Source organism: Glycine soja, chromosome 13 (genome assembly GCF_004193775.1).
Source record: "Glycine soja cultivar W05 chromosome 13, ASM419377v2, whole genome shotgun sequence".
Taxonomy (NCBI): domain Eukaryota; kingdom Viridiplantae; phylum Streptophyta; class Magnoliopsida; order Fabales; family Fabaceae; genus Glycine; species Glycine soja.
In genome coordinates this window covers 31,139,884-31,167,458 of record NC_041014.1, presented here as the reverse complement: position 1 = coordinate 31,167,458, position 27,575 = coordinate 31,139,884, and the positions used below count along the sequence as shown (strand labels likewise).

General features: G+C 33.2%; 4 protein-coding genes across 7 annotated transcripts; 3 read left to right on the top strand and 1 right to left on the bottom strand.

Annotated features, from left to right (window-relative positions):
- Positions 1-1,334: 1,334 nt before the first annotated feature.
- Positions 1,335-9,704, top strand: LOC114382319 (DNA topoisomerase 3-beta). Of its 2 annotated transcripts, XM_028341644.1 has the most exons (15): positions 1,335-1,446; positions 1,564-1,620; positions 1,823-1,926; positions 2,293-2,386; positions 2,582-2,681; positions 3,396-3,627; positions 4,466-4,628; positions 4,721-4,840; positions 5,072-5,151; positions 5,254-5,532; positions 6,093-6,261; positions 6,569-6,697; positions 6,768-6,980; positions 7,568-7,747; positions 8,814-9,704. In XM_028341644.1, the coding sequence occupies exons 1-15, from the start codon at positions 1,417-1,419 to the stop codon at positions 9,453-9,455; spliced, it is 2,592 nt and encodes an 863-aa protein (XP_028197445.1). In that variant the 5' UTR covers positions 1,335-1,416; the 3' UTR covers positions 9,456-9,704. The 2 variants fall into 2 exon arrangements, with proteins under 2 accessions (XP_028197445.1, XP_028197446.1); XM_028341645.1 differs by lacking the exons at positions 1,335-1,446; positions 1,564-1,620 and having other exon boundaries at positions 2,298-2,386.
- A 1,195-nt stretch (positions 9,705-10,899) lies between these two features.
- Positions 10,900-17,866, top strand: LOC114382350 (15-cis-phytoene desaturase, chloroplastic/chromoplastic). The gene is made up of 14 exons (XM_028341699.1): positions 10,900-11,062; positions 11,174-11,515; positions 12,049-12,137; positions 12,386-12,443; positions 12,818-12,973; positions 13,568-13,716; positions 14,115-14,234; positions 14,458-14,671; positions 14,773-14,875; positions 15,335-15,382; positions 16,282-16,327; positions 16,637-16,824; positions 16,946-17,108; positions 17,513-17,866. The coding sequence occupies exons 2-14, from the start codon at positions 11,197-11,199 to the stop codon at positions 17,570-17,572; spliced, it is 1,713 nt and encodes a 570-aa protein (XP_028197500.1). The 5' UTR covers positions 10,900-11,062; positions 11,174-11,196; the 3' UTR covers positions 17,573-17,866.
- A 2,386-nt stretch (positions 17,867-20,252) lies between these two features.
- On the top strand, positions 20,253-24,305 carry LOC114382795 (30S ribosomal protein S1-like). Of its 3 annotated transcripts, none has more exons than XM_028342410.1 (10): positions 20,255-20,547; positions 20,660-20,819; positions 21,444-21,505; positions 21,845-22,004; positions 22,096-22,216; positions 22,776-22,857; positions 22,951-23,054; positions 23,697-23,775; positions 23,866-23,916; positions 24,022-24,305. In XM_028342410.1, the coding sequence occupies exons 1-10, from the start codon at positions 20,305-20,307 to the stop codon at positions 24,103-24,105; spliced, it is 1,146 nt and encodes a 381-aa protein (XP_028198211.1). In that variant the 5' UTR covers positions 20,255-20,304; the 3' UTR covers positions 24,106-24,305. The 3 variants fall into 3 exon arrangements, with proteins under 3 accessions (XP_028198213.1, XP_028198211.1, XP_028198214.1); XM_028342413.1 differs by having other exon boundaries at positions 20,429-20,547; positions 20,657-20,819; XM_028342412.1 differs by lacking the exon at positions 23,697-23,775 and having other exon boundaries at positions 20,253-20,547.
- LOC114382796 (oil body-associated protein 1A-like) lies at positions 24,247-25,634 on the bottom strand. Its single transcript, XM_028342414.1, has 3 exons — positions 25,456-25,634; positions 24,959-25,362; positions 24,247-24,601 (listed from the first exon to the last, which is right to left on the bottom strand). The coding sequence occupies exons 1-3, from the start codon at positions 25,566-25,568 to the stop codon at positions 24,414-24,416; spliced, it is 705 nt and encodes a 234-aa protein (XP_028198215.1). The 5' UTR covers positions 25,569-25,634; the 3' UTR covers positions 24,247-24,413.
- Positions 25,635-27,575: the final 1,941 nt, after the last annotated feature.

The window sequence follows — 27,575 nt, the reverse complement described above, 5'->3', positions numbered from 1 at the left end:
ATGTCTAATTAAAAGCATGTGCAATCACATACTTCCTATGTTTTAACCAATAACGAAGTTAGGGGTTTACGGAGGGGTAATGTAACACAACATCAGGCAATTTTCAGTGGGAGGGGGGACAAAAAAAAGGAAGAAAAATATAATTTACTCTAAACTTAAAAAAGTTAAACTAAATCAAAATGTTAAGCATAATAAATTTTTCTTTTGCTACTTTTTTATTTAATGAGAATAAGAGTTATACACTTATGTAAAATTTACATAGTCATCCTATAACAATTCATTATATATGATAAATTAGTTGATTTTAAAAATAATATTTTAAAGTAATTTAAATGATGATTTATAATTAAATGATAGTATAAAACTGTAAATATATGGACATTAACTTTTATTTAATTAATACAAAGTAATTTTTTTTAATAAGTTTTCGTTAATCCCAAAATCATGCCATACTCAAATGCATAAATTAATTTGGTTTTAACATATCCTAGAGAGTGAACTCTCTCCCCTTTCTCCCCTAAGAGATTTTAAATATTCTGTCTTCTCTTCTTTAGAGATAAATTTTAGATGTTTTTATAAAACTAACAAAGTTATTCTCTCTCAATCATTTCAAACTTTCATTCTTTTATCTTTATTTGCAAGTTTAATTTTCTTAATTTTCCATCCTTTGTTATCTATTTTCTTTTTATCTTTATATTTGAGTTAAAATTTAATATTTTCAAAAGAAAGCATCAATAATTAATTAAAAATAATCTTATATAATAATTTAAATTATTTATTATAAATTTAAAATATAATTTACATAATAACAAATATTTATTTATTATAAATTTTAATTATATAAAAATAAACATTTTATTCCATAAAATGCACATATTAAAATAATAATAGTTTATACATAACAAGTGAGAAAGCTAGGAAGAGAAGAAACAAAGTGTGTGATAAAATAAATACTAGTATACTTTTTTAAAAAGGCTTTGCTAAAAATAAATTAGTAATCCTAAGTTGCTCTCTTATTTTTCCAACGCGTTAAAGTTCACTTTTGAGTTTATTCTTACAGTCTAACGTGGTTCTGTCTAGACGAAGAACTTAAAAATTAACCTTCAGAAGTGGGGAGGATCCACCCAACGACCCAGATAGTTCTTAATTTAATTTCAATATTTTAAATATAACTTTTTATCACCAATCTAAAATATAACTTACATGTTAAAAATATTTATTTTTATTATGATTTCTAATCATAATAAATTAATATTTTTTTTATCGAATTTAATTGCATAAAATAAATATTTATCTTTTGTATGTTCATATTAAAGGATTACTAGTTTTTAAAATTATAATTTAATTTTGGAGTATAAGGGGGACTGTTGTTCGCAAGGGAAAGAGGTGAAGAAGCAGCAGAAGAGAGAGAGAGAGATGGCGCCTCCCATTCCCAAAGTTCTCATGGTCAGATAAACTCACTCATCGATGGATGAATACTGTTTTCATATGTTGTTGTTGTGAGCTTTTACTTACTCACTGCTCACTATTACGTTTTTGTTTTGTGCCTTTCTATTCTTTCAGGTCGCAGAGAAGCCCAGCATCGCTCTCTCTATTGCTTCTGTTCTCTCTCACGCTCAGGTTCGCATTTCATATCTGAAACATAACTTTATTCACTTTTTTAATAATTACTTTAAAACTCCTAACTGACATGATTTCTGATTGTTTCATACTGTAAAAAACAATCCATACAAATTACACTAAATTCTTCTTCTTATTGATCATTTACAATGTTACTACATTTTTTGCATATTATTTTTGGCAATACAACTTCCCGAAGCAGATGTTTACGAGAAGGGGAAGCACTGAAGTTCATGAATTTGATGGCAAGTTTCTTGGATCGCCTGCACATTTTAGAGTAACATCAGTCATTGGGCATGTATTCAGGTATTTGTCTTATCTTTTTTCGAGGAGAATATCTCTTATTAAGATTTCCCTTTCAACTTTTTTTTTTGTTTGTTTATCTTTTGAAATATTTTATGATTAATGCATTTGCACTCCTTTTGTCATGTCTTTCCTTCAAGTGGAACTTGTATTAGATTAAATGTTAATGAATACTGTAGAAACTCACAATGAGTGGCATGCAAAGCATGAAATTCTATCTTGTTTCCTACTAATTTTTTTTCAGGGTTGGGGCAGTTTATGGTGCAAACCATGCTATTTGGTCTTGCTGCACGTTACTTGTTACACCTGTATAATCCCGAGTGTTTTGAGCATTCACTGCTGTTTTTCTATCTTTTGTTGATAATCTAGTGTAGATTTTCCTGGTAAATATCAAGATTGGGCAGCCACAGATCCGTTAGATCTTTTTCAAGCTCAGGTTATAAAGAATGAATCAAACCCAAAGGTATTTCTTTACAAATATTTCCTTTCAGTATTAGATCCTGCTTTTCTATGAGATCCGTGGTTTGAAAAGTGTTAGTTCCGCTAATTCTTGCTAACTGCTTAAGAATTGAGTTATACTGCCTGTGGAGATGCTTCATCTACAGTTGATTTTGTTGTGATGATTTCCTGCAGTTATTAACACATTTGTTTCATTCAGGCACATATATGTAGACATTTAAGTCAAGAAGCTCGTGGATGTCGTTATTTGGTATTGTGGTTAGATTGTGATCGTGAAGGAGAAAATATATGTTTTGAGGGTAACTATTGTTTTTCCTTTTAACATATATCTCACTACCATTGCTATTCTTCTTAATTTTTTGATACTTTATTGAGTATAGCTAGTCTGTGTTCTGTTATTGGTATGCAGAATTATTATTTTAATGATGTGAGTTTTGATTTGGTTTTTGAAAAAACAAACCCTAGTCCTTTGAACAAATATATTTCTAGTGTCTAAGGTAACCTGCACAAATAGAACATTAAAATATAAATAATGCTGCCACAGTACCCATGTTACATTTGAACAGAACTCTTCAGCCCAATCTCTGTCCTTTAAAAAGACTCTTAGTCAATACTCATTAGATTTGTTTAAACTGGCACCTTAGTATTTGCATCTAAAACTTTATCCTTTCTTTGTTTTAGATACCCCTTTAGGTAGTATGAAGGAATTACCAGCTAATAGTGGCCTTGTGTGCCACGTTTCAACTTGTGAATGCCAAGGAATTATTTTTCTATTCTTTTTGGTGCTTTGTGTGTATTGGTTACACAGCCAGAGGTTGGCCTTCCCAACATTTGAATTTCCCTTCCCCATTTACAGTGAATGTTAAATGTCACCTTGTACTATACTGGGATATCTTGTTTTATGCAGAATCATGCCTTCACATTCACTATTGCTTGAAATGAGTCAATCAACTTTAAAGTTTCAACTTTCAAATAATATTTTGAACCATATGAAATATTGAATGTTGTTGCAGTTATAAAGTCTACTGGTTTCCATATAAATGATACTTACCGTGCACGGTTCTCTTCTGTTACTGAGAAAGATGTTGTGAAGGCTCTAGACAACCTTGTCAGACCCAACAGAGATGAGGCGCTGGCTGTAGATGCTAGGCAAGAGATAGATTTGAAAGTTGGAGTTGCCTTTACTCGATTTCAAACGAGTTATTTCCAGGGAAAATATGGGAACCTAGATTCCAGAGTCATCTCGTTAGTTTTCTGCTCTATTCCTTTTTTTTTTAATTGATGAAGAATGACAGTCATATCTTGTTATTTAGAATTATTAGATATCAGAATAATGTAATTTATCCATTTCCCAGAGTAGCAATGGCTGAATAGATATTTGCAGTTTAGTGCTTCAACTATTAACCTTGCCACGGGAATTGCGATAGAAATTAAAGTTGTTGATTGCTGTGAGGGTTTGCTTAGATTTAGGCTCGTAAATTGGACCCTTAATTGGACTGGAGAAATCTCAGTCAGTTGAGTGCTTCAGAACCACATAAGGCTATTAATGCTTTGAAGTTTATAAATTTTAATGTTAATGCTTAAACCTTGTTCTGTTTCTGCTAATTTGAAAAGAAAAAGACTGATCAACTTTCTATTCTTCTTGCAATGATACTAGTGTGTTCTAAAGATCAGCTTGGTATATATCATGAATCCATTTTCTTTTAGTTCAAGCTTTTGGAACAATTAGTAATGTGACATGATATACTTTATTCTCTTTTCATTTTTAATTCAAGTAGATGTTAATCCCTTTGTAATAAATAAATAATTATTATGTCTTTCTGTGTTTGTTATTTTATGCTATTCTTGTTCTTTTATACATTCGGGACCAGGGATTGGTTAGGTTCCTTGGCTTGACTTGCATTGCCAACTGGTAATGCAAGTGGCAATATCTCCACCAGATCTACAGGCATCTGAACTTTATTCAGAAGCAGAAAATTACACATCACAAAGTTTCTAATTTATCATCATTCTCGAGTCAATATTTTAATTTTGGTTAAGCCTTGATGAAGTTATTGATTGGCCTAATTGCTTCCTATTTCAGCTATGGACCGTGTCAAACTCCTACCTTAGGATTTTGTGTGCAGCGGTATTTACAAATAAACACTTTCAAGCCGGAAAAGTTTTGGAGTTTGCACCCTTACATAATTCAAAATGGCTATGAGATTCAGCTAGAATGGCAACGTGGCAAATTGTTTGACATAAATGTGAAATGTTCTATTCTCTTATATTTGTGTTCTTTCTTAGTCTCAAGCCAACAAACAAAGGACACCCATTTGATACTTTTATGCCATTGCAGGTTGCTATGATGTTTCAAAAGCTGGTTTCTGAAGATGGACTTTTGGAAGTTACAGAAATATCAGAAAAACAGGAAACCAAAAGTCGCCCTGTTGGTCTAAACACAGTGAATCTTCTGAAGGTTAATAATCACATGGAGAAGATAATGTTTATATTATAAATAATGACAACATTTGAATTGTCTGTATGTGTCTTAGATGCAAAATTCCATTGTTACCTAATCACGTTTTATTTGGGGGGAACTCTGTACTCAAATCTGGCCTAAAAATCAGTCTCTGTCTATAATTATTCAGAATTCAGTGTTTATTTCTTGAGTTAATGTAAAATAACTTGGGTACAATGTTCTTTCCAGGTTGCTTCAAGTGCTCTTGGATTTGGGCCTCAGATGGCTATGCAACTAGCTGAACGGTTGTATACTCAAGGTTTTATCAGGTTTTCTCATAATTTGCTAGTCTTTTACATTAATAATGTAATATTTACTTAATTTGTAGTATGTACTAACATTTGATTGGTTTCTGCACAATGTTTCTCAAGCTATCCACGCACGGAAAGCACAGCATACCCTCCTTCATTTGACTTTCGTGGTGTACTCTCTGCACAAACAAATAATCCAACTTGGGGTAATTATGTACAAGGGCTACTTACCAATGGTTATCAAAAACCTCGATTGGGAACAGATGTAGGTGACCATCCTCCCATTACTCCAATGAGATCAGCAGCAGAAGATATGCTGGGCAATGATGCTTGGAAGCTGTACCAATATATCTGTCAACACTTCATAGGGACAGTGTCTCCGGACTGCAAGTATATAAGGTAAAATCTATACCATTTCAACATTTCTGGATCATCAACTTATGGTTTTGACTTCATTCAAGTAATTCCTTAAATGTCCCATGCCTTTTGTTTGGATTGTGTTATCAGCAACAATCTGATTAATTTATGCTTGTTGTGGTCTTTACTTGGTATCTTGTTTAAATATTTAATCATTTTGATAATGGTAGCAATACTGGATTACTGGGTACAAATGTCAAACATTCTATAACAACTTAATGGGCCAAGGTAATATCTCTTTGTAATTTCATAGATATGCAGGCTCTGAAACCTATTGGAATTTTCTCTCTTCCAATTTGTCCTTGTCAGACTGTAGCAAAAGTGCACAAGATAGAAGAACCAGGATGTGGCTTCCCTCATATTGTTGTCATAATCATATTCATATAATTTCTACATAATATATTGTCATAATATTTGTGCTTCTCTCTTCTAAACTTAATCTTTGTCTAAACCTTTGCAAATATTCACCTGCCCTTGCTTTGCCTTATTGCATGAACTTGATAAACATTTAGTTTTCTCATACATTATTATCATCCTTCCAGGAGAAAGGTTGAATTTTCCATTGGCGGAGAGTCCTTTCATTGTACAGGGCAGCATGTTGTCACCAAAGGATTTACTGCTATTATGCCTTGGTTGGCCATAAATGATAAAAATATCCCATCATTTATAAAAGGGCAGAAAATAGAAGTATCAAAATTGGAGCTCTATGAGGTAACTGTAGATCCTCCTAACTCAAATTCAGTTTCTGTGGACAGTATTTTGGATTTGATCCTAACTTCTAGTCATCTCTAGTAGTCTTTTTTGTTTTTTTTTTGGGGTGGTGTTGGTGATGAGTTACATTGGGTAAAGCCATAAAGGGAAACTGTTCATGGTGTATTTTTGGATTCAAACATAATAAATGTCTGGGATGGTTGAATCATACATATAACCATTTCTGGGGAGAAGAAAAAAGGTTGAAATTCATTTCCCATTGGAGTTCTGTGTGTATTACACATAGCTAACACCACAAATTCTGCAGGGGAGCACCAGTCCTCCAGATTTCCTTACTGAAAGTGAGCTGATATCCCTGATGGAGAAGAATGGAATAGGAACAGATGCATCGATTCCTGTTCATATTAACAACATATGTGAGCGGAATTATGTGCAGGTAATGGATATTGACATGTGGCCTATATAGATGCATCATTGTCTGGATATTCATCTAAATCAAATTGCAGGTACAAGCAGGCAGAAAGCTTGTCCCAACCACATTAGGCATAACATTAGTAAGAGGTTATCAAACAATAGATCCAGATCTCTGCCTGCCTGATATTCGTAGCTTCATTGAGCAACAAATTACTCTTATTGCCAAGGGTCAGGTGGATCATCGTCATGTGGTGCAGCATGTAATCCAACAGTTCACGCAGAAGTTTAGTTACTTTGTCAAAAAGGTTGGCTAACTATGTGTTAGTGTTTGTTCTTGCCTTCTTGGTCACAATGTGGTTCTGTACGATTTTTTCTTTCAATTTTCACTACACAATAGGTTTTTATTTGTTTATTTTGTTTCTACTAAATAATTTCTCTTGATTTAAGTTTTTTTTCTGCTTGATCCTCCTTCCTCCATCTCTAGCCTGAACATCATGTTCTTTTAAACTTGTTTGATTAAAAATTTAAAATTAATTGATGCTCTTGCTTTCTGTCTTAATTGAATCAGGTCACAATTTATCTAGTATTTCCCCAGCTTGGTTACATCTTCTGCTTCGGTCTTCCCATCTATGCTTACTTTTGTATGCCAAACCTTTTATTAATAAAATATGATTTTGTAAAACTTTGAAGTTTTAACTCCTTTTAAAGCATCTGTGAGTTGCTGCGTGTTGGATTTATGTTATCATGAAATGTTCCACAGCTTTCTTCTATATTGTTTCATTTTCAAATATTGTCCACAATGAGTCACTGAAATTTGCAACCAAGTTGCACATGGATGTATGCTACATTGTTCATTTGTTCGGCTAATTCTGTTGCTTTCTATCTTGCTCAGATTGAAGACATGGATGCATTATTTGAAGCGCAGTTTTCTACGCTAACTGATTCAGGGCGTATTCTGAGCAAATGTGGTAAATGCTTGAGATATATGAAGTTCATTTCTACTCAGCCATCACGATTGTATTGTGGTACATGTGAGGAGGTTTACTATCTTCCTCAGAAGGGCACAATAAAGGTAGTATCGTACAGCCTTCTAATAATATCAACTCTTGAAAAAATGTTCAGTTTTGGTGAATTGATATTATTGTTAATTGTTTCTATCAAAAGAAAATAGTATTATGTGTGATTATATTAAGTAGCCCTCTTTACACTTTCTCCCCCATTCTTATTCTGAAGAGTGAAGATTTCCTATCTTTCCAAGTTTACAATTAGTCTCTTCCTCCTCTTGACTGCCCCTCTTCCTTCTACTGTCTTGTCCTATGTTAATTTGGTATCAGAGCTGATTTCCTTTCAACCATTTGTGCCTCTTTCCTTGAAAATAATATCATACAAAATCCTATGAATTTCAGCACTCAAAACCTCTCTGATCTGCAGGTATAAAATGTCATTGCTGTCAGAAAACTGTTATAGATTTCCATTTCTTGTCAGAATCTGTTATAGCTTTCATACCTAGATCTCTCTTTCAGAGTGGTTGCATTGATTTAACAACTACCATGCTGCTGCCTGCTATAATTGAAGGATGCCTATGAATGTTCCTTTTAAGATTATTACTGACCTACATTGCGTGTGCTATCATGCACCAGTGACTTCACTGTTTTTTGGATCATGAGCCTGAGGGTTTATAGTGTACCTTTTCACCATTCAGTTCCTTCCTAACTTGTCTGAACTTGCAATCATCTTTATTAGTCGGGCTTCTCCCTCCACCATTCAGTTCTTTCCTAACTTGTCTGAACTTGTAATCATCTTTATTAGTCGGGCTACTCCCTCCACCATTCAGTTCTTTCCTAACTTGTCTGAACTTGTAATCATCTTTATTATTTGGGCTACTCCCTCTGAGATATGGAACAAAGATAAGAAAGAAGGAGCTTTGGGTGTTGGTAATATTTGTCTAAACACATTGTTCCAGCGGATTGAGTATGAATATAGCACCATCATTTTGGAAAGTTAAAAGTAATTGTGAGGGAATATGTTGTTACCCATTGGATATTCACTTTTTCATTTATTTGAGAATCTTTGTTGCTGTTGTGTTTCGTGATGTGCCAAATATCTGTCACCCACATTTGCTTTAACTGTTTCTGCAGCTGTACAAAGAATTGTCTTGTCCTCTAGACAATTTTGAGCTTTTGATCTGCTCCATGCCTGGCCCAGATGGTAAATCGTTTCCACTATGCCCATACTGCTACATCAATCCCCCATTTGAAGGTATTGAAACACTCATCAACACGGCTAAAACTGGAACTTCTGGCAAGATTGGCAAGGGAGCTGGCATGCCCTGCAACCTATGCCCTCATCCCACTTGCCCAAATTCTCTGGTTTCCCAGGGTGTATGTGCTTGTCCAGAGTGCAGTGGAACACTTGTCTTAGACCCAGTAAGTGCTCCCAGATGGAAACTTTGTTGCAATATGTGCAATTGCCTAGTTTTTCTTGCACAAGGTGCTCATAGAATCTCCACAACTAAAGATCGGTGCCCTGAATGCGACTCCTCAATCATAGAAGTGGACTTCAACAAGAAAACAACTCCTCTGGAAGACGGAGCTACCTTGCACCATGGTTGCATTCTATGTGATGAGTTGCTACATTCCCTTGTGGAAATGAAACATGGTAGAAGTTTCAGGCATATGAGTTCACGAGGAAGAGGTAGAGGAGCAAGAAAAGGTGGAAGGGGCAGAGGACGCGGGGGTGGAAAAATGATGGATCCAAAAATGAGCTTCCGAGATTTCTGAGTAATGCTCAGTTGTTCGTCATGTCTGTAGCTGTAACTTGTATATGTTTCTAAAAAAAAAGAGTTATCCTTTGGTTTTTCAGTTACATTAAATTTGTTCTTGGCGTAATTATCTTGCTCACTCGATTTATGAACAAATAGCAAATTTTGAAGCTTTTTTAATTTTCAAAAGTAGAAGCAGACAAATGCACACGTTACATTTGTGTTTTACACAATTTTATTTAAAGAATATATTTCGTGGTTTTATCTATGTTTTTGTTGAAGCAAGAATTTGTAGTTTTGTACAAAGTTCTTGAAATCTTTATATTCGACTAAGAATTTCAGTGAAGGGTTGTTACAAAATTTGATGTAGTGTCAGTAACAAAATTTAGGTGGTCATAAAATGCATTTGAAAATACTCTAAAAAATATATGTATCGTGTGAGAGGAGTGATTCTTTATATCAGAATCTGATAAATAAATTTGAAGTATATATTATATAGGCGGACATGGATTATTAGAATTATTCTTTTGAAAAAAAAATCATGTGATTTTTTAAAAAGAATTCATGTGTGTTTTGGTCTTAATTATTTATAAAAGAATTTAATGGTCGGGATCTGAGTGTTTTGATCTTTATCATTTATGATAAAAATTTAATGGTTGCAATTTTTTTAAAAGAATTCATATGATGTGTGCTTTAGTCTTAATTATTTATAAAAGAATTTAATGGTTGGGATCATGTATGAATGTTTTAATCTTTGATTATTTATAATAAAATTTAATGGTTGACATTTTTTTTAAAGAATTCATATGATGAGTGTGATTTAGTTTTAATTATTTATGAAAGAATTTAATAGTGAGATCAGGCATGAATGTTTTAATTTTGATCATTTATCATAAAATTTAATGGTGGAAATTTCTTTAAGCATTTTAATCTCGATTATTATTAATAAAGTTTAATAGTTGAAGTTTCCTTATATGTCTATGGAGTTACACTAATATAAAATATATTTACTCTTACACATTTAACAATTTTTTATAAATGTAATTTAATGATTGAAATTAATATCGTGTTAACTAATAAAGATTGATTTAATTGATAAAAAATAAAATCATATTTTTTATGAAATATAAATTTAATGTTTGTTATCGATATGAAATTCTTGTTAATATATAATAAAAAGTAACTAATATCTCTTATTCAAATTGTATCACTAAGTTCATCCAACACAAATTCAGTCTAAATCAGGTTATTGTAGGAGTTAAAACTTTGAAATGAGTAATGATACACAAAATTTTCTTAATTTATACACCATCTCAACACCTCTTATTTATGTATATGTCTTTGTTCATACCACCTCATAAATCTTATTAAAGTTACATATTTTCTTATTTTCTCTCTCGGGATGTCTTGTAGCCCAATGGTATCAAACATTTTATTGTGATTTAGTTTGACGGGGGTTGACACTTTGTCCTAATCTTCCTCACAATCCACTCAGGAATATTCATTCATTCTTAAAACACACCTCAGTCACACAACACAACTCTCGTCTCTTTTATGTACTGCCGTGGTGCTTTCTCCACTGCCTAAACCGACTCTCTCTCTCTGCCTCTGCAAGCTTGTTACTTGGTACTCTTTTCACTTCTTCAACTCTTGTTTTTTTTTATTTCCCACATCAACTTTCAAAGTGCCTGAATTCCGCAACAGTAATACCATTAACACGTCTCTCTTTTGATTCAGGCTTTGTTTGATTGATTGCCCCAATGGCCGCGTGTGGCTATATATCTGCTGCCAACTTCAATCATCTTGTTGGCGCCAGAAACTTATCCAAATTCAGTTCTTCGGATGCCACAATTTCGTTATCATTTGGCGGGAGCGATTCAATGGGTCTTAGTTTGCGACCCGCTCCAATTCGTGCTCCTAAGAGGAACCATTTCTCTCCCTTGCGTGTCGTTTGCGTCGATTATCCTCGACCGGAGCTCGAAAACACTGTTAATTTCGTCGAAGCTGCTTACTTGTCTTCCACCTTCCGTGCTTCTCCGCGTCCACTAAAACCCTTGAACATCGTTATTGCTGGCGCAGGTATTAACCTAGCCATGCCTATGCTTGTACCCATTTCGTTTTATGCATCAAAATTGTATTTTTTTTATCGACAAATGCTGGTTGTTCGTATTGTTATTTCGTTTTATGCATCAAAAGTGTATCTTTGCTGCCAAATTTGTGTTTTTCTTGCTCTTGTTGTTCTGGGTGTTTTCAAATTAGGACCTGTTATACCACCCTTTTCATTTCATGTATGGTCTTCTATTCTAATGTTAGTGTGTGTTAGAAAACAACTTAGAAGCCTGCTTGGGCTACGCATTAGGAATTCCTTTCTTTGTGATTAAATAGATGTACACATCTCAATGCTTGATTACATTGTATTGTGACAGTCCTCCTGTGTCGGTAAGGAAAAAAGTTATGGAATTTTAGGATCTTCAATTTTTGCTGAAATTTCAAATAAAAGGTATCCTGATATCATGTTGGATATTTAAAGACAAAAAAATTTGTAAACTAATCTTTGCACATTAGTTTTGGCCTCTCTGCCTATTGGATTGATGCATGTTTCATTATTGCAGGATTGGCTGGTTTATCAACTGCAAAATATTTGGCTGATGCTGGGCATAAACCTATATTGCTGGAAGCAAGAGACGTTCTAGGTGGAAAGGTTTTCCTGCTAATTTAATCTCTTACGTCAATTAGTTGTCACTTTGTGTGCATTCTGCTCATTATTTTAGCATGCTGTTTAATGAAATAAGAAATTTGTTTGTGTTGTTCCGTCATAATCTATTTGATGTGTTGGCTTTATAACTTCATCATCAGGCTTGTTGAAGATTACCGCAGTAATGTAAAACATATTTATAATAAATCAATTTTGATGCATTGTGTTTTTACACTATTGTTTCATTTTCTAAGGTTGCTGCATGGAAAGACAAGGATGGAGACTGGTATGAGACAGGTCTACACATCTTCTGTAAGTTCATTAAAATCTCGGGTTTAACTTTTTTTTTTTTCCTGCTATGCATCCAAATAGTTAGGATTTTGATCCTTGCTACCCCACTCTTCTGATTAAGAATTAAATTTCAGTTAAAAGGTTTGGGTTAAATTGTGCTCTGTCCAAGCTCAAAAGGCTTTTCCTTGAGTGGGAATTTGGCCTCCTAGCAGTGCTTTCGGATGAGTTAGTCCATGGCACACTTATTGAAATATTTTGATATATCTTTTTAGTTTTTCTTTCTAAATGAATCATTTATTGGACATCATATTATTTAATCAATACAGATCTTTTAATTATTAGAATCCTTATTTTGTAGTTATCTTTGCTTTACAACTTTTTCCCCCTCCCCACAGTTGGGGCTTACCCTAATGTACAGAACTTATTTGGAGAACTTGGCATTAATGATCGGTTACAATGGAAGGAGCATTCTATGATTTTTGCTATGCCAAATAAGCCTGGAGAGTTTAGTCGATTTGATTTTCCCGATGTCCTTCCCGCCCCATTAAATGGTAAGATGTAAGACCTACTGTATGTGTGTATATTTATATACCTAACTGCAGTTGGATGTCTCTATAAAAAGCACATTGAATGCCTTTATCTTTGGAAATCCTACAATGCTGAATTTGCAGTTGTCTGACATAAAATGTGTAATACCATCTAGCAATTATCCTGCCTATGTTACGAGTAATGCTCGAAAACCAGAATTCAGATGAAGAAAATTTTAGTTTCCTTGAAAATTTTAACACAATTTGCTAGTCAAATTTTTGATTTCGAATATATCTCAATGCATTTGATAATCATTGAAACAAGATGTGTTAAATTGTTTCCATTTTATGTAAATTAAAAATTGCAAACCCAAACAGAGAAGAAGCATTTTGGTGTTTAGCTTGGTTTCTATATTCTTTTCTATTTCTTTCTTCACTAATCTGGTTTGCAGGTTGGGAACAAATTTTTCTCTTCTAAAAAGAACCAAGTGATGCTTAAATTCTCCAATTTTATTTTAACATCTGCATCATTCCCCTTTTAAGATTCTGTTTCATTATGCTTTACTTTCTAAATGTTAACCAGTATTTACGAGTTGCATGCCATGAATGTCAATACAGGAATATGGGCAATATTGAGGAACAATGAGATGCTGACCTGGCCAGAGAAAGTCAAATTTGCAATTGGGCTTCTACCAGCTATGCTTGGTGGACAGCCATATGTTGAGGCTCAAGATGGTCTTTCAGTTCAAGAATGGATGAAAAAACAGGTATAGCACTTTTCTTGATTGTGTAACCTTAGCAGTCCATTAATAGATTTAAGTAACTTGGCTATATCACCAGTCATGGGCTACTGCAACTTAAAAATTGCAGAGAAAAGTCTTGTTTGTTGACAATGGACTGTTGACCATCTGATGACTATTCTGAAATGGGGTGATTCAGGAATAGACTTTCATGTGACTTGATGATGATGACAATGGGTCCTTTTATCATTAGAGAAAGGATATCTGTAGTTGTAATTGTAAGATTGTATTACTTGATATTTACTTAATGCTTTAAAATGTATTTCATCTACCTCGGGTTGATTTCACTGGGACAGAATGGAACCTTGTCATGGTCTGTGTTGCAAATAATTTGAAAATAACAAAATGTTTTCTCCTTGTTATAGGGCGTACCTGAGCGAGTAACCGATGAGGTGTTCATAGCAATGTCGAAGGCACTAAACTTCATCAATCCTGATGAACTTTCAATGCAATGTATATTGATTGCTTTAAACCGATTTCTTCAGGTGCGAACATTTCCTTTTCTTAAAACACTATTCTACTAGAATTATTGTACGATTGACAAGGTCATTTTATTCCCATTATAATAGTTGAATGGAATCAGATTAGTAATAAACTTTAAGATGGCCTTTTATTTCACAAACATGTTTCTGGAACTTAGGATCAAGTTTTTTTCTTTTCCTTTTCTTTTTCTTCAACTAATTGTTATATTATTAAATTATTCTATAGGAGAAACATGGTTCTAAGATGGCCTTTTTGGATGGCAATCCCCCTGAAAGACTTTGTATGCCGATAGTTGATCATATTCAGTCCTTGGGTGGTGAAGTTCATCTAAATTCGCGCATTCAAAAAATTGAGCTAAATGATGATGGAACGGTGAAGAGCTTCTTACTAAATAATGGGAAAGTGATGGAAGGAGATGCTTATGTGTTTGCAACACCTGGTATTTTTCTTCTTATTTTCCCAATGTATTAATTAATTGTTTTCATGACATTCTTAATCTTCATACCTTAACATTTTTGAGGTTCTTTTTCTTGAAAACAGTGGATATTCTGAAGCTTCTTCTACCAGACAACTGGAAAGGGATTCCGTATTTCCAGAGACTGGATAAATTAGTTGGAGTCCCAGTCATAAATGTTCACATATGGTAAGTAATGGCTTTTGACGTTTAAAACCATATGCATGCATATGTTAGACTCCAATTTTAAATTAAATTATTACAGTCATCAGTATTTCATTTTTCTGTCTAATATATAAAAATTCAAATATTCACTGAAAAGTTTGGAATAGAAATCTATGCGATTTTTCTTAAATTGTATTAATGACAATTGACAATTTATAATTAATGTTCTTCTAATTGAATGGTTGTAATAGTTTTGGTAAATAGAAACTTTAAATAGAGTTGTGGTAAAATAATGTCACTATCACTAATTGATGTAATAATATTCTTTGTTAACTTTTTCATAAAGAAATTCCTCTTACTTTATTAATGTTTTGTCAAAATTTTGGGTAACACCAACAAAAATAATTTGTAATGTTTGTGGATAATGATTATATTATAATCTCCACTGTTGTGGTGACATACTATATATGCATGTGTTTGCAGGTTTGACAGAAAACTGAAGAACACATATGATCACCTTCTCTTTAGCAGGTCTTCCACAAACTTTGAAACACCTGTAATGTCTGGAAGGGATAGAAATGCTGTTCATTTAATGTCTGTTTTGTTTTTCTGATGCGTAGATGCATATTGACTACTGAGTCAACTTTTGTGCTTCATAAGTTGTGAAACTCGACAAGTATAAAACAGAAAGGTTTACTAAGGGATAAGAACATTTTTCATTATAATATTGTGAAATAACAATCAGAAGCCAAACTGAATATTGTAATATGGAAATAGTGTAGAAGATATCCTCTCCCTAAATGTTGGCCCTCTAATGATGTGCCAAACTGAATATTGTAATATGGAAATAGTGACCTATCTATTACTAACATGTGATTACAGGAGAGAGACACCACTTTATTGAGGTTTGTGACATACCCTAATCTTGGAATGGAGTATTGGTCTCATTCTGCTATAATTTACTAAAGAAAGAAAGTGATAAAAGGAATTAAAAATTTGTGGCCAAGGAGATCCTTTCTCCCATTGTTTGCTTAACTTGGCTGAGTTTGTTCAAGAATTTATTCAGGGTGTTGATGGTGTCTAGCATGAGGTGGTTTATTGTGACTTTGTGATTCTGTGTATATGGTAGTGTTTCTTTCATCTACAATTTCCAATTGCCAATGATTACATCTCGTCAATAGCCAATGATAAAAGGATTTTTTTTTCTATTGCAATTGCAATTGATACAATCTAGTTATTTGCTGGCGGGTTTTTAATTTTATTGTGTATGTTCCAAGTGTCTGAGGATTTTAGGGATGAAAGATCACTTATTTTTTGCTGTGTGAAATGAACTTTTTTTCTTCTTTGCTTTCTTGATGGTATTTGTGGATTATAAATAAAGTATTTTCATCACCTCACATCTTGTATATTTTATATGTTTCTTCATGCAGAAGTCCCCTTCTAAGTGTATATGCTGATATGTCAGTAACTTGCAAGGTAAAAACCACTTCTTACATGCCACTGATTTGCACTGATTTATTTCCTCAACCCATGCAAAAGTTGTGGCCTGCATGTATAGGTTAGCATATTCGTTCTTATATGTATAATTAACTAGGGTCACCTAAATGAATTGGAGATGGTGCTTTCTGGATAAGCAGTTAACCCTCTCTACAAATTATTTCAGTTTCCAGACATTTATGTAATATTCTTTTGTTGTTTGAGGCTGAATTTCTTCTGCTTATGTTTTGTCTGCTTATCATCAAATGTTGGAATGTTGTTTGAGTTCTGTTTGACGATCAAATGCAGGAGTATTATAGCCCAAACCAGTCTATGTTAGAGTTGGTTTTTGCACCAGCCGAAGAATGGATTTCACGTAGTGATGAAGATATTATTCAAGCCACGATGGCTGAGCTTGCCAAACTCTTCCCTAATGAAATATCTGCAGACCAAAGCAAAGCAAAGATTCTCAAGTACCATGTTGTTAAAACACCAAGGTTTGATTGAATAACCAGTCTGGCAATGTCTTTGTTGTTACTGAACTGATGGTGACATTTATAGCCCTTACATTCAGCTGTGTTCTGAATCCTAATGGAACTACTGGCTACATTGTTTCAGGTCAGTTTACAAAACTGTTCCAAATTGTGAACCTTGTCGTCCCTTACAAAGATCTCCTTTAGAAGGTTTCTATTTAGCTGGAGATTACACAAAACAAAAATATTTAGCTTCAATGGAAGGCGCTGTTCTTTCTGGGAAGCTTTGTGCACAGGCTATTGTACAGGTAAAATCTGTCACAAAAATATCTATGTAACTCAGCGATTCATTAGCAAGAAATGTGATTATCTATATATACATGCTTTCTTAGTTATTTTGTGAGAGAAACTTGGTTATTAATTCAGCAGGATGAATAACACTACATTGTTTCAGCAGGATAAAAATCTTTCCACTTTTATTTTTTGGTTGAAACATTTTTACTGATTTCCAATTATCCTCAAAACTTATGCTGTCTCTGAATGATTTTTATATGTATCTCCATTACCCCCCTGCGAAAGGCCTTTGGTTATGAAACATTATTTGAAATTAGTATGAAAGAGTTAGCATAATGAGGATTGATCTTCTGCATAGTTTGATTTGAATGTTTTTCTTATCAGTGCTGTCATTGAGGCTTGCTAAAAATTATTGCAGGATTCTGAGCTACTAGCTACTCGGGGCCAGAAAAGAATGGCTAAAGCAAGTGTTGTGTAACAAAAACAGGAATTGAAAATGAGTCATGGTAGAATACAGGAGCATCAATTCAAGATTGGTATTCTTTATGTGGTCAGGACTCAGGAGAATAAAAAAGAAAGGCTCACCGTCAACTATGTGCAATAAGCTATAGGGAACAAATGACATGTGTCGATACTTGAAAATTCAGCGCATTGTTTTGTATCCTCCAAGTTACTGGATCAATGTTTGTATTGGAACGAAATATGCCATCATATAAACTTGTATATCCAGTAATTTTATATATCAAGATTTGTCACAACCTTTCGCTGAGTAGCTAATTATTCCCAAAAGGGCATATATTATATATAAGATTTATATATGCAATGCATATAATATTTATACAAAATAACAATAAATATAATTGACAGAATTTGAATCTAGCAGAAAAAATTAGTTTTTATAACATGACAAGCTAAGATTTGATTTTTTTGTTGGCAAAATTTATATATAAGATTTAATTTTTTATATATTATCTATAAAAAATTGTATTTAACATATCTTATATAAATTTATAATTTTTTTATATATAAAGTAAAAATACATTATAAATTAAAACTTAAAAATTAAATAAATGAGTATTATTATAATATTGTTTTAGAATTTGTAAGAATAATATTAAAGATAATAAAATTTGTAAATATTATATGGTAATAAAGATATGTTATAATTTTTTTAACACTCATTAGGTATTCATATCTTTCTTTCTATATTCCGTTTTAGAATTTGTTATAATATCTTCAATATTAATTATGCCCGAATGGAAAAAGAGGCCTACGGGAAAACCATTACCTTTGGGCACAAGTCAAAGCTTTCTATTCAGGAGCAGAGGCAAAATTTGCCAATTTACAAGTTAAAGAAGTAACTGATTCAGGCTGTTCATGATAATCGGGTGTTGGTAGTGATTGGAGAAACCGGTTCAGGATCTTGCTGAAGCGGGGTACACCACAAAGGGAATAGTTTGGTTGTCGATTTGAAGAGGAAGTTGGTTATTCCATTCAGTTTGACCCAAATTCGTGGCGTTTGAGTAAACGCCGAGCATGAAATGTAATTCATCTACTTCCTCTAGATTCTATGTTTTGGATACTGTTGTATATTGCCTTTAGTTTTTTATGTAACTTTTCTCTTTATCCATAAACAAGGTTGTTGCCCTTAACTACATTTGTTTTCTGTTTACTGGAATATATATATGTATATGTGAAACTGGAATCTAATGAACCAGGAGAGTGATGATTTCCCATATGTTTTGATGTATTTTTGGTATGAAAATGAAATACTCATGCTAAAAATTCACATAGAACTAAAGGACATCAGAAGTTAGTTGTGTGTACTACTGTCCCTGATATCCTGAAATCAGTATGGCTTATTTTCTGCTAAGAAGCTTAAATTTAGGAGTTAATATTTATCAATTATGCATGATGCTCTATGGCAAAGGTATGGTTGAATCTTGTTCTGTAGCATGTGAGAGTGTACAGAACCTTGTGGAAACCTCTCATTTAGGGAAACTGTCTTTCCTGATGAAATTTCTGCTTACCAAAGCAGAGCGAAGATTGTCAAGTTACAATGTTAAAACACCAAATTTGATTGAATATCCACAGAAGATCCAGATAAGAATGGCTTAAGTGAGTGTTATTTAACAAAAGCAAGAATTGAAAATGAATCCTGGTAGAGTACAGGAGCATCATTTCTACCTTGGCTTTCTTTATCTCTGGTCAGGACTCAGAAGATCGTCAGCTATATCGGCTCATACGAAGAAAGAAAGGTTCACAACTTCTGAAATTCAGCTCATCGTCAACTATGTGCAGTAAGCTATAGGGATCAAATGAAATGTGTCAATATTTTAGTGAGTGAGGGCTTTGTTTTGTTGTCCTCTAAGTTACTGGATCCATGTTAGTATTGGCACGAATGCATGTATCATTATTTTAACTTGTATGTCCTGTTTTTTTATTTACATAAAATGTGCTCTACATTTGTCACAACCTTTCGTTGAGTAGCAAGTTATTCCCAAAGAAGCTGTTGTTCTCTAATCTCTACCGGATCAATTATTTGTTTACATGTCATGAGATTCAAGATAAATCTGAATGAAAGCCTTATGTTTAATTTAACATCCTGTTTTTACCTTTATTAACAGCTCAAAATAGAGAATTCATAAAAAAATAAAGAAAAGAATTCTGTCAAAATAAGTACTTTCAATATATAATTTTAATAATAGAATCAACAAGTAATAATAATTTATATTCTTTAATCAAGTCTTTCAAAATTTAAATTTTAGTTAGTCCTTAAGCATGAAATAAATTATGTTGAGAGAAAAATATGCATTATATCTGATTCGATTATAAAATTTTCTTTTTAAAGGACTGACTCAATCGATATGACATAAGTGTTAAGAAAAAAACGTTGGTTAAAGACATAAAGTTACATTTTTTTTTTCAGAAAAATCTAATAACTATATATTTAATGTCTTGAAGATATAAATGTATTTAATATTTTTAATTAATAAATAAGATTAATGTTTTTGGTTTTACCAATTAATAAGAAGAAAAAATACAAGTGTGTGGGTTTATGCCACGACTAGAAGGTAGGAGAGGGAGCATAAAAGATTGGTGGCGCAAGAAATGACACTTGGAATTGCAATCTATCGTTTATATATCCATGGAATCCGAACGAACGCTGTCTGTGGAGTCGTTGAAGTTGAAAGATAATAAGAAAGAAGAATGCCCATATTCTCTGCAAGCTTGGGCTCCTTCACTTCCATCTCCTTCCTCTCAACTTCACAATCACAATCACACCTTTCTCCTTTCAAGTTAACTGTGAAGACACCTTGGCAATGGCAGCATCATCACTATCTCACTTCTAAAGTGTTGGTCTCTGCCTCTGGCAACACCCAAATTCCTAATACTGAACTTCTTCAACGCCCTACTCCTCCAGACCCTCTCGATGACGCTCGTCAGGCTCGGGTACTCTCTTTCTTATTCATACTACTCAACTTTTCTTCTCATCTTTCATGCAACGCTCATTCTTACTCATCATATAACCACTTTCTAATACTTGATTTCTGCAATGAAGTAGAGATCGTCAGATTGGAAGGCTGCAAAGACATATCAAGATAGTAAACTCATCTATAATGGTAGAGTGGAAGGTTTTAATTCTGGAGGCCTGCTGGTTCGGTTTTATTCTATTATGGGCTTTCTCCCATTCCCCCAATTGAGTCCAGTGCATGCTTCTAAAGGTATCCATCCTCAATGTGTTTCTTACATTCTTCCTTCCTAAATGTATCTAAATGGAGTTATAAGGTTGACTTAGTGGTTGTGAAGGAGGGTTTAAGGGTTGGAGGGAGGTGGGGGAGAGGTCGTTTGTTCGAATCCCCTTACTAACATTCTAACATAAACTAACAATTGACATTGGCCAATAGAAAAAAACAAAATGTAATGTATGAGTTGAAGGGTTGAAAACTTGTCTTGAACATTCTTTGTGTTTATGTTGAAGACCCCCCCTCCCACAAAATAAAAAATCTTATTGCTATTTGGAAAATGTAGTTTCATTTACTTGTAAATAAAATAGTTTTCATGCAATATCATATTTTTTTTGTCATATTGTTGAAAATGTCCTATATTTTCCTTTTAAGCATTGTGTTTGTCAAACACTTGTTAATGATCATATCTTACAGCAATTCCCTTTTAGTATCCTTTGGTATCCATAATATTATACAGATGAAAATTTTCTTGTTTCCTGTAGAATGTTACAGCATTTGGTCGCGTTTGCTTATCTCAAGCATGCCATTTAATAATCTGTTTGGAGTTGGTATCCATAATATTTTAATTGCTCACTTATTGTGACTTTGATTCTTGTGTAGAACCAGAGAAATCTATACAAGAAATTGCACAAGGCTTAATTGGTTCAATCATGTCGGTGAAGGTAACTATTTTAAAATTGCACAATGTTTAGTCCTGAAGCTGCTATGTTAAAAGAACCATTGTTCCCTGAATCCAGAAAACAAATGTAGATTTTTACTGCACAGCTGTCATATGATTTGAACTATTTCAAGCACTATCTAGACCTTGAAAAATAAAAAATTCTTAATTCTTAAATGTTTTGCATATGGAAGTATTTATTTAGTGCTTCCTGCATCTGTATGGTATCATAATCCTTTGCTCTACTCTGAATTGGGTAAATATTATTTTCAATATGCTTGCTATGTTTATATGAATGGCTGTTTAAAATTTATAAATAAATTGCAGTTTCTTCTAATTTTAGGTAATTCTAGCAGATGAGGATAACAAGAAATTGATCTTATCTGAAAAGGAAGCTGCCTGGTCCAAATTTTCAAAACAGGTTAATGTAGGGGACATTTTTGAAGTAAGAGTTGGTTATGTTGAGGACTATGGTGCTTTTGTTCATTTGCGCTTCCCTGACGGTAATTACTATGCATAGTTCATATGTCTACAGTTTTTTTTTTTTTCACTTTATCATGGAAAAGTTACAAGTGACATCACAGAATGATGCAGGTCTTTATCGCCTTACTGGACTAATACACGTGTCAGAAGTGTCATGGGATCTAATTCAGGATGTCAGAAATATCTTAAAAGTGGGCGATGAAGTGAGGGCCAAAGTTGTCGGTATTGATTGGTGAGATTCACAATAGTTGTGCTTTTTACACAAATTTTCTGTTGATATTCTTGCTGGTTGACTAAATCCATGCTTTGATATCATTGGGTTTAAGTGTAGTGAAGCTGCATGTTTTGCTTTGTTGTGAACCAACTATTTCAAAAGATCTTGGGCTATGTTTGGATAAAAGTTGGTTTGGAAATTCCAATGCACATTCATGAATTCCAAAACATAAAATGGAGAAGGAAGAATTTGTCATTTTGTTGCTTTGGGAGTAAAAGTACTTTTGAACTCCATCAACTAACATCTAAACATGCACTAAGCTATTGAATGAATGCACAAATGATTTTTATATCTAACTTGTCTCTTCGTCCATGAGCTCTTTGGACTTGAAGCATGGAAATTACAGAGAATAATACCCTGCCTTGTGTTAAAATTTAGCTTTTCTTTAGAAAAATGAGGGCAACTATGGAACATGTGGTTATAGAGCCTTTTATACCATGTCATAAAATGCTTGGTATTTTCTTTCTATTTTGCTACATTTTGTCTTTCATTTTTTGACTTATCTAAGTTATTGCAGGGGAAAATCAAGGATTAACCTATCAATTAGACAGCTAGAAGAAGATCCACTCTTAGAAACTCTGGACAAAGTAATACCTCAGGTTTGTATTGACATATACTATACATACATGGGTGGTATATAAACATGTCACGTGTGTGAGGAAATTATTTTACTAATAAATTGTATATTTCAGGATGGTTCAGCTGATCCTGATTCCATGAGCGGTGGTGATAGCGGTAGCATTGAGCCTCTTCCAGGACTTGAAACAATCCTTGAAGAGCTGCTACAGGAAGATGGGTATGTTTCCGTCACTATTTGAAATATTGGTATCCATCCCGCCCACACGGTTTTAATATGTCATTTTAGAAAAAGAAAGAACTTATGACCGAGTCTGAGAATAATATATCATTCTATATAGACAAACGAAATCAAATGTCAAAGTTGCTTAAACTCTTAGAATCTCCGCAATTGAAAATACATCTAGAAACAATCATGAGCACATCTTGTCCCACCAAGCACAAATTTGACTTGAAATTTTGGAGGGGCGAAAAGAGAGAACACATGGACATTGTAGTCTTCTTTTACTCTCAATAAAGTATAAAGAGAAATGTAGGGTAGTGAAATTTTGGGAATAGAAATTTACATGCTTAATAAATTATTGACTCTTTCTGCATAAAATTTCTATTGTGAGTTCTATATATTACTGCTTGAGGGTTTCTGCATAAAATTACTGTCAGAATCGTAAACGGATTATTACATTAAAAATATGCAGTTGCAACTTATGATATTCATCTATGTAATCCATATCCAATTCTTGCCCTGCATTTGTTTATGCTTTTGAATGAGAAGGCCAATTAGATGAGTTTTGAATGAGTTAAGTATATGTGATGACTTTTTCTAATTCTAAGGTATGATATGACGACATTCATTCTGTGACAGAATATATGACGTAAGAATCAGCCGTCAAGGGTTTGAAAAACGAGTGGTCTCGCAAGACTTGCAGCTTTGGCTTTCTAATGTGAGCTAGCTAGCTAGCTTTCACAATTATATGTTTTGGTTGTAGCTTTGATTTCTCCGAATTTCTGAATCTTTCAACATCCCATCGCAGGCACCTCCCACGAACCAAAGGTTTACTCTTCTTGCTCGGGCTGGAAGACAGGTGAATTTCCTTAAATTAATGAATGCTCTACTTAACCCTTACCTGTATTTATAACTATATACACATTCAAAATGTCTCGTATGTATGTTTTGTCCTGCGGTGCAGGTGCAGGAGATACACCTGACTACATCCCTTGATCAGGAAGGTATCAAGAAGGCATTACAACGAGTACTGGAGCGTGTCCCCTGAATTTCATTCACTCACAGCGATCAATTTTGTACAGTTACATCTCACAAATTTCAAACATGCGTCCCATTATGGAGTGTATTAATAGATCCCATGTCCTTATTCCTCAACTGTTCAAGATTTAACTAGTGAAAAAGCTCTTAATTGTAAAAACTAAAAACACATCACTCGAGTTATTCATTAAGAAATCAGAATTGCCAACACATTTGTGCTACACCGGATATAATATTATTCTTAGCAAACTAAACTGGGGAATATAGTAATCGGTACATGCAGATACATTCATTATATAGAAAACACGTACAATATGTTCAAAATAAAATCCTGGCTTTGACGGATGGTGGAGATGGATCGTGCTTGAGTTCAACCTCCCTCAGCCGAAGTTCAAGGCCCTTACCCCCTCCATTTGCCAATGGATGAATTCCATGAACTGGCCCTGTCATATATTCTCTCGCTTTTCTTTCTTCCTCATAGTCTATCCCCATGCGCTCTGCAGAACCTACATGCATGGCATGTGTAGCAAACACGCAAAGGAACAAACTCATAATTAAAACTTGTCATCTTCCGATAGTATTCTAGCTAGTAACCCTATACTAGGTCTGTGAAATTGGAGTTTTTAAAAATCCGAAACACTTTATTTCAATCTACTTTAAAAAGTGGTTTGATTAACCGAAACACTAAATAAAGTAGTTTTTTTTTTTTCTTCAAAAAAGTTTAGTTTTTTTAGGTTTGGTTTGGTACGATTTGATTGAATTGAGTTATCCATTTTTTAACTATATATGAATCAGATTTTCTAAAGAACTGAATCGAATTGGACATTGAACCAAATACATAGAAAGTAGAAGAATAGACATACTTTGGAGGAGGTGATCATAGATCTGGCCATCTCTAGTGAGAGCCATCATGAGCTGAGGTATCCCAAATGGAAGAGAGTGACCCTTATCGACCTGCCAGAAATGAAAGACTTTGCCATAAGTGGTGCAGACAGTCTCCATGTCTGGGCGCTGAATGAGAGCAGGAACCTTAGGCATGAAGAAGAGGCCACTCTTGACCTCGTACAAGTGAGAGTGCCACAGACGCTTCTCCTGGTCGGGGAGTGTCAAGTAAAGGTTTTCGGAGATGATGTATTCCAGCCCTATGAGCCTGGCTTTCTTCTCGGGGCTGTCGTAGATAAGGCACTGCCTCATCTCCTCGTTCTGGTGCGCGCAAAAATGGTGTGCCTCCACTTGCCGGCTCATGTCATATGAGTAAAAGTGAAACCTACGTACATACGTAAATATTAATTAACTCATGTGCATATTCGTCACTAAATTTAGCGAGTAACAGATTATTTTCTCGTATATGGAAACGTACGCGCAGAGATGTTGGTGGATTTTGTTGATGGGAGCGAAGTTTTGGATAGCAGATGTAGCAGTGTCACGGAGATAGGTGCCGGTTGTTGGTTCTCCATTTTTGTGGGTCTCCATTTTTGTGCTGGGTTGAAGATAGATGTTTCAGTTAGTTATATAGAATATAGAATTATATATACATTGATGTGAGTTTTGAAGGAAGAAAGCGGTGGCAATATACAGTACTACTTTGACAACATTGCATGCATGCAGCTCTACGCGTGGTTGAGAAACTACACGTGGCACCCTTCACAAACTCAGTGCCATCGGACGTGGCTAATTGTATACTACTATACACCATGTTTCATGTTTGACTTTTATATTATGATGTTACCAAACAACATATTGATTATTATTAGACTAAATTACTTCTAATGATAATACCATGTTTCACATTTTTAAAATTATTCTTATTAGTGTAACCTACTCTTCTTTATGTAATTGGTTTCTCCCCTCAATTTCCTAACTTTGTTAAATAAATTAGTAATGTTATATTATAAATCTTTCTAATTAAGTGAAAACTCACCATACAATTTTATAATTTTTTTATTAAATTTCAGCTGATCATAGTATGTTTGGATCATATATTAAAGCGAGTGAATTTTTAGTATTTCTTGTATTTCTAATACTATACTACTATTTAATAAGTACGGGGAACAGTAGAAAATTTTGTAAAAGAAAATGGCAACTATTTTTCAAAAAAGTTAAAGAGTGCATGGGTCAACCTTATGTAAAATTCAAAGTTCTGAGTATACGAGTCATTGTTGTTGACCAAGCCACTAAATTAATTACGTACGACGATCGAGGCTGGTAGGTTAGTACTTTTTTAGCTGTCGTTTTTTATTTATTTATTTATTTGTCAGTAATTTAAAATTTTAAGATAATGTTAATTATAATTATATTCTTATAAAATAATAAATAAAAAGATAAAAATTATAAAAATGATTAAAATACTTCTAATATATATAAATGAAATTTTTAAAAAAATTATATTATAACGTTAAATGGCGGATAAAAATTGAACCAAAGTTTATCGAAACAATTTCAAGGTAAATTACTTTAATTACATTCTCTAATTTGCTTTCCTTTCCTTTATTTATGGGAACTGACTCATTAAAGACGAGAAGAAAATACCAATCAAGTAACAAGTAATTTTAGTTAGGTCAACAATAGAAGTTCAATCTTTAATAAGAGAATTTTGATTCTTTTTCTTCCAAAAAGAGAGTTTCATCCCGTGAAAGTTAGCAGGAGAGATTCATATTTTAAGGAAGGTATCATTGTCATATTAAGCGACATAAAGTAGATTAAGTAATTATTGAGTTTCTTTAACAATAAGCTGGAAGCAATATTTGTTTTATTTTGTTTTTATTTTATTTTCTTTTATAAAATTATATGTGCTTAAGTAAGCATTTCTTTCTATATTTTTAGGAATTGCATTTTCAAGAGTATCATATCTTAAAATATATATATATATATATATATATATATATATATATATTTTTGATTACATTTTAATATTCTTTAAAATATTTTTAAAATTCAAAATAATTTAAATTAAAAATAAATAAAAGTGTAAGTTACAATTGTGATAAAAAACTTCTTATATATATTCGAATCATAATATCATTTTCCTACGTACCTTTAATGTCTTAGATAGTTTAAACTATCTAAGACATGAAAATATTTTATTTTCTAAAAATAAAAAATCTGAAATATCTTTTTATAACCTTATAAAAATTATGGAAATTAATATTTCCAGCTTCGTATTACCAAAAGTATAAAGAAATAACGTGAAACAAATTAAGTTCAGAAACGCCTGTAAGTCGTTATCTCTTGAAGACAACACACCCATGGTAAAAGCAAGTTATAACTAAATAAATCAAGTTTTGTTTTTAGTGTTTGTGTTTGATTATGAACTGTTCCAGCGGTTACCCAACAATGTGCCATTTCCCCTTCCGTCATTCACTGCGTGATGTTGTTCTCGAGAAAAAAATCATTATTTTTGAAAGAAATTATATAATTAATTTTTTTAAGTATTAAAAAAGTAAAAATGCTATCATTTTCTTATTTTCTTAAATCTGTATT

Coding starts and splice junctions, on each gene's coding strand:
- LOC114382795 (XM_028342410.1), top strand. CDS start 20,305: ATGCCCATATTCTCTGCAAGCTTGGGCTCCTTCACTTCCATCTCCTTC. Junction 22,005..22,095: donor TCATTTGCGCTTCCCTGACG/GTAATTACTATG, acceptor AGAATGATGCAG/GTCTTTATCGCCTTACTGGA. Junction 23,917..24,021: donor TTGCTCGGGCTGGAAGACAG/GTGAATTTCCTT, acceptor CCTGCGGTGCAG/GTGCAGGAGATACACCTGAC.
- LOC114382796 (XM_028342414.1), bottom strand. CDS start 25,568: ATGGAGACCCACAAAAATGGAGAACCAACAACCGGCACCTATCTCCGT. Junction 25,363..25,455: donor ATCCACCAACATCTCTGCGC/GTACGTTTCCAT, acceptor GTATGTACGTAG/GTTTCACTTTTACTCATATG. Junction 24,602..24,958: donor CTATGATCACCTCCTCCAAA/GTATGTCTATTC, acceptor CCATGCATGTAG/GTTCTGCAGAGCGCATGGGG.
- LOC114382319 (XM_028341644.1), top strand. CDS start 1,417: ATGGCGCCTCCCATTCCCAAAGTTCTCATG. Junction 1,927..2,292: donor GTCATTGGGCATGTATTCAG/GTATTTGTCTTA, acceptor TTGATAATCTAG/TGTAGATTTTCCTGGTAAAT. Junction 5,533..6,092: donor CCGGACTGCAAGTATATAAG/GTAAAATCTATA, acceptor TCATCCTTCCAG/GAGAAAGGTTGAATTTTCCA.
- LOC114382350 (XM_028341699.1), top strand. CDS start 11,197: ATGGCCGCGTGTGGCTATATATCTGCTGCCAACTTCAATCATCTTGTT. Junction 12,138..12,385: donor GAGACGTTCTAGGTGGAAAG/GTTTTCCTGCTA, acceptor TCATTTTCTAAG/GTTGCTGCATGGAAAGACAA. Junction 14,876..15,334: donor GTCATAAATGTTCACATATG/GTAAGTAATGGC, acceptor ATGTGTTTGCAG/GTTTGACAGAAAACTGAAGA.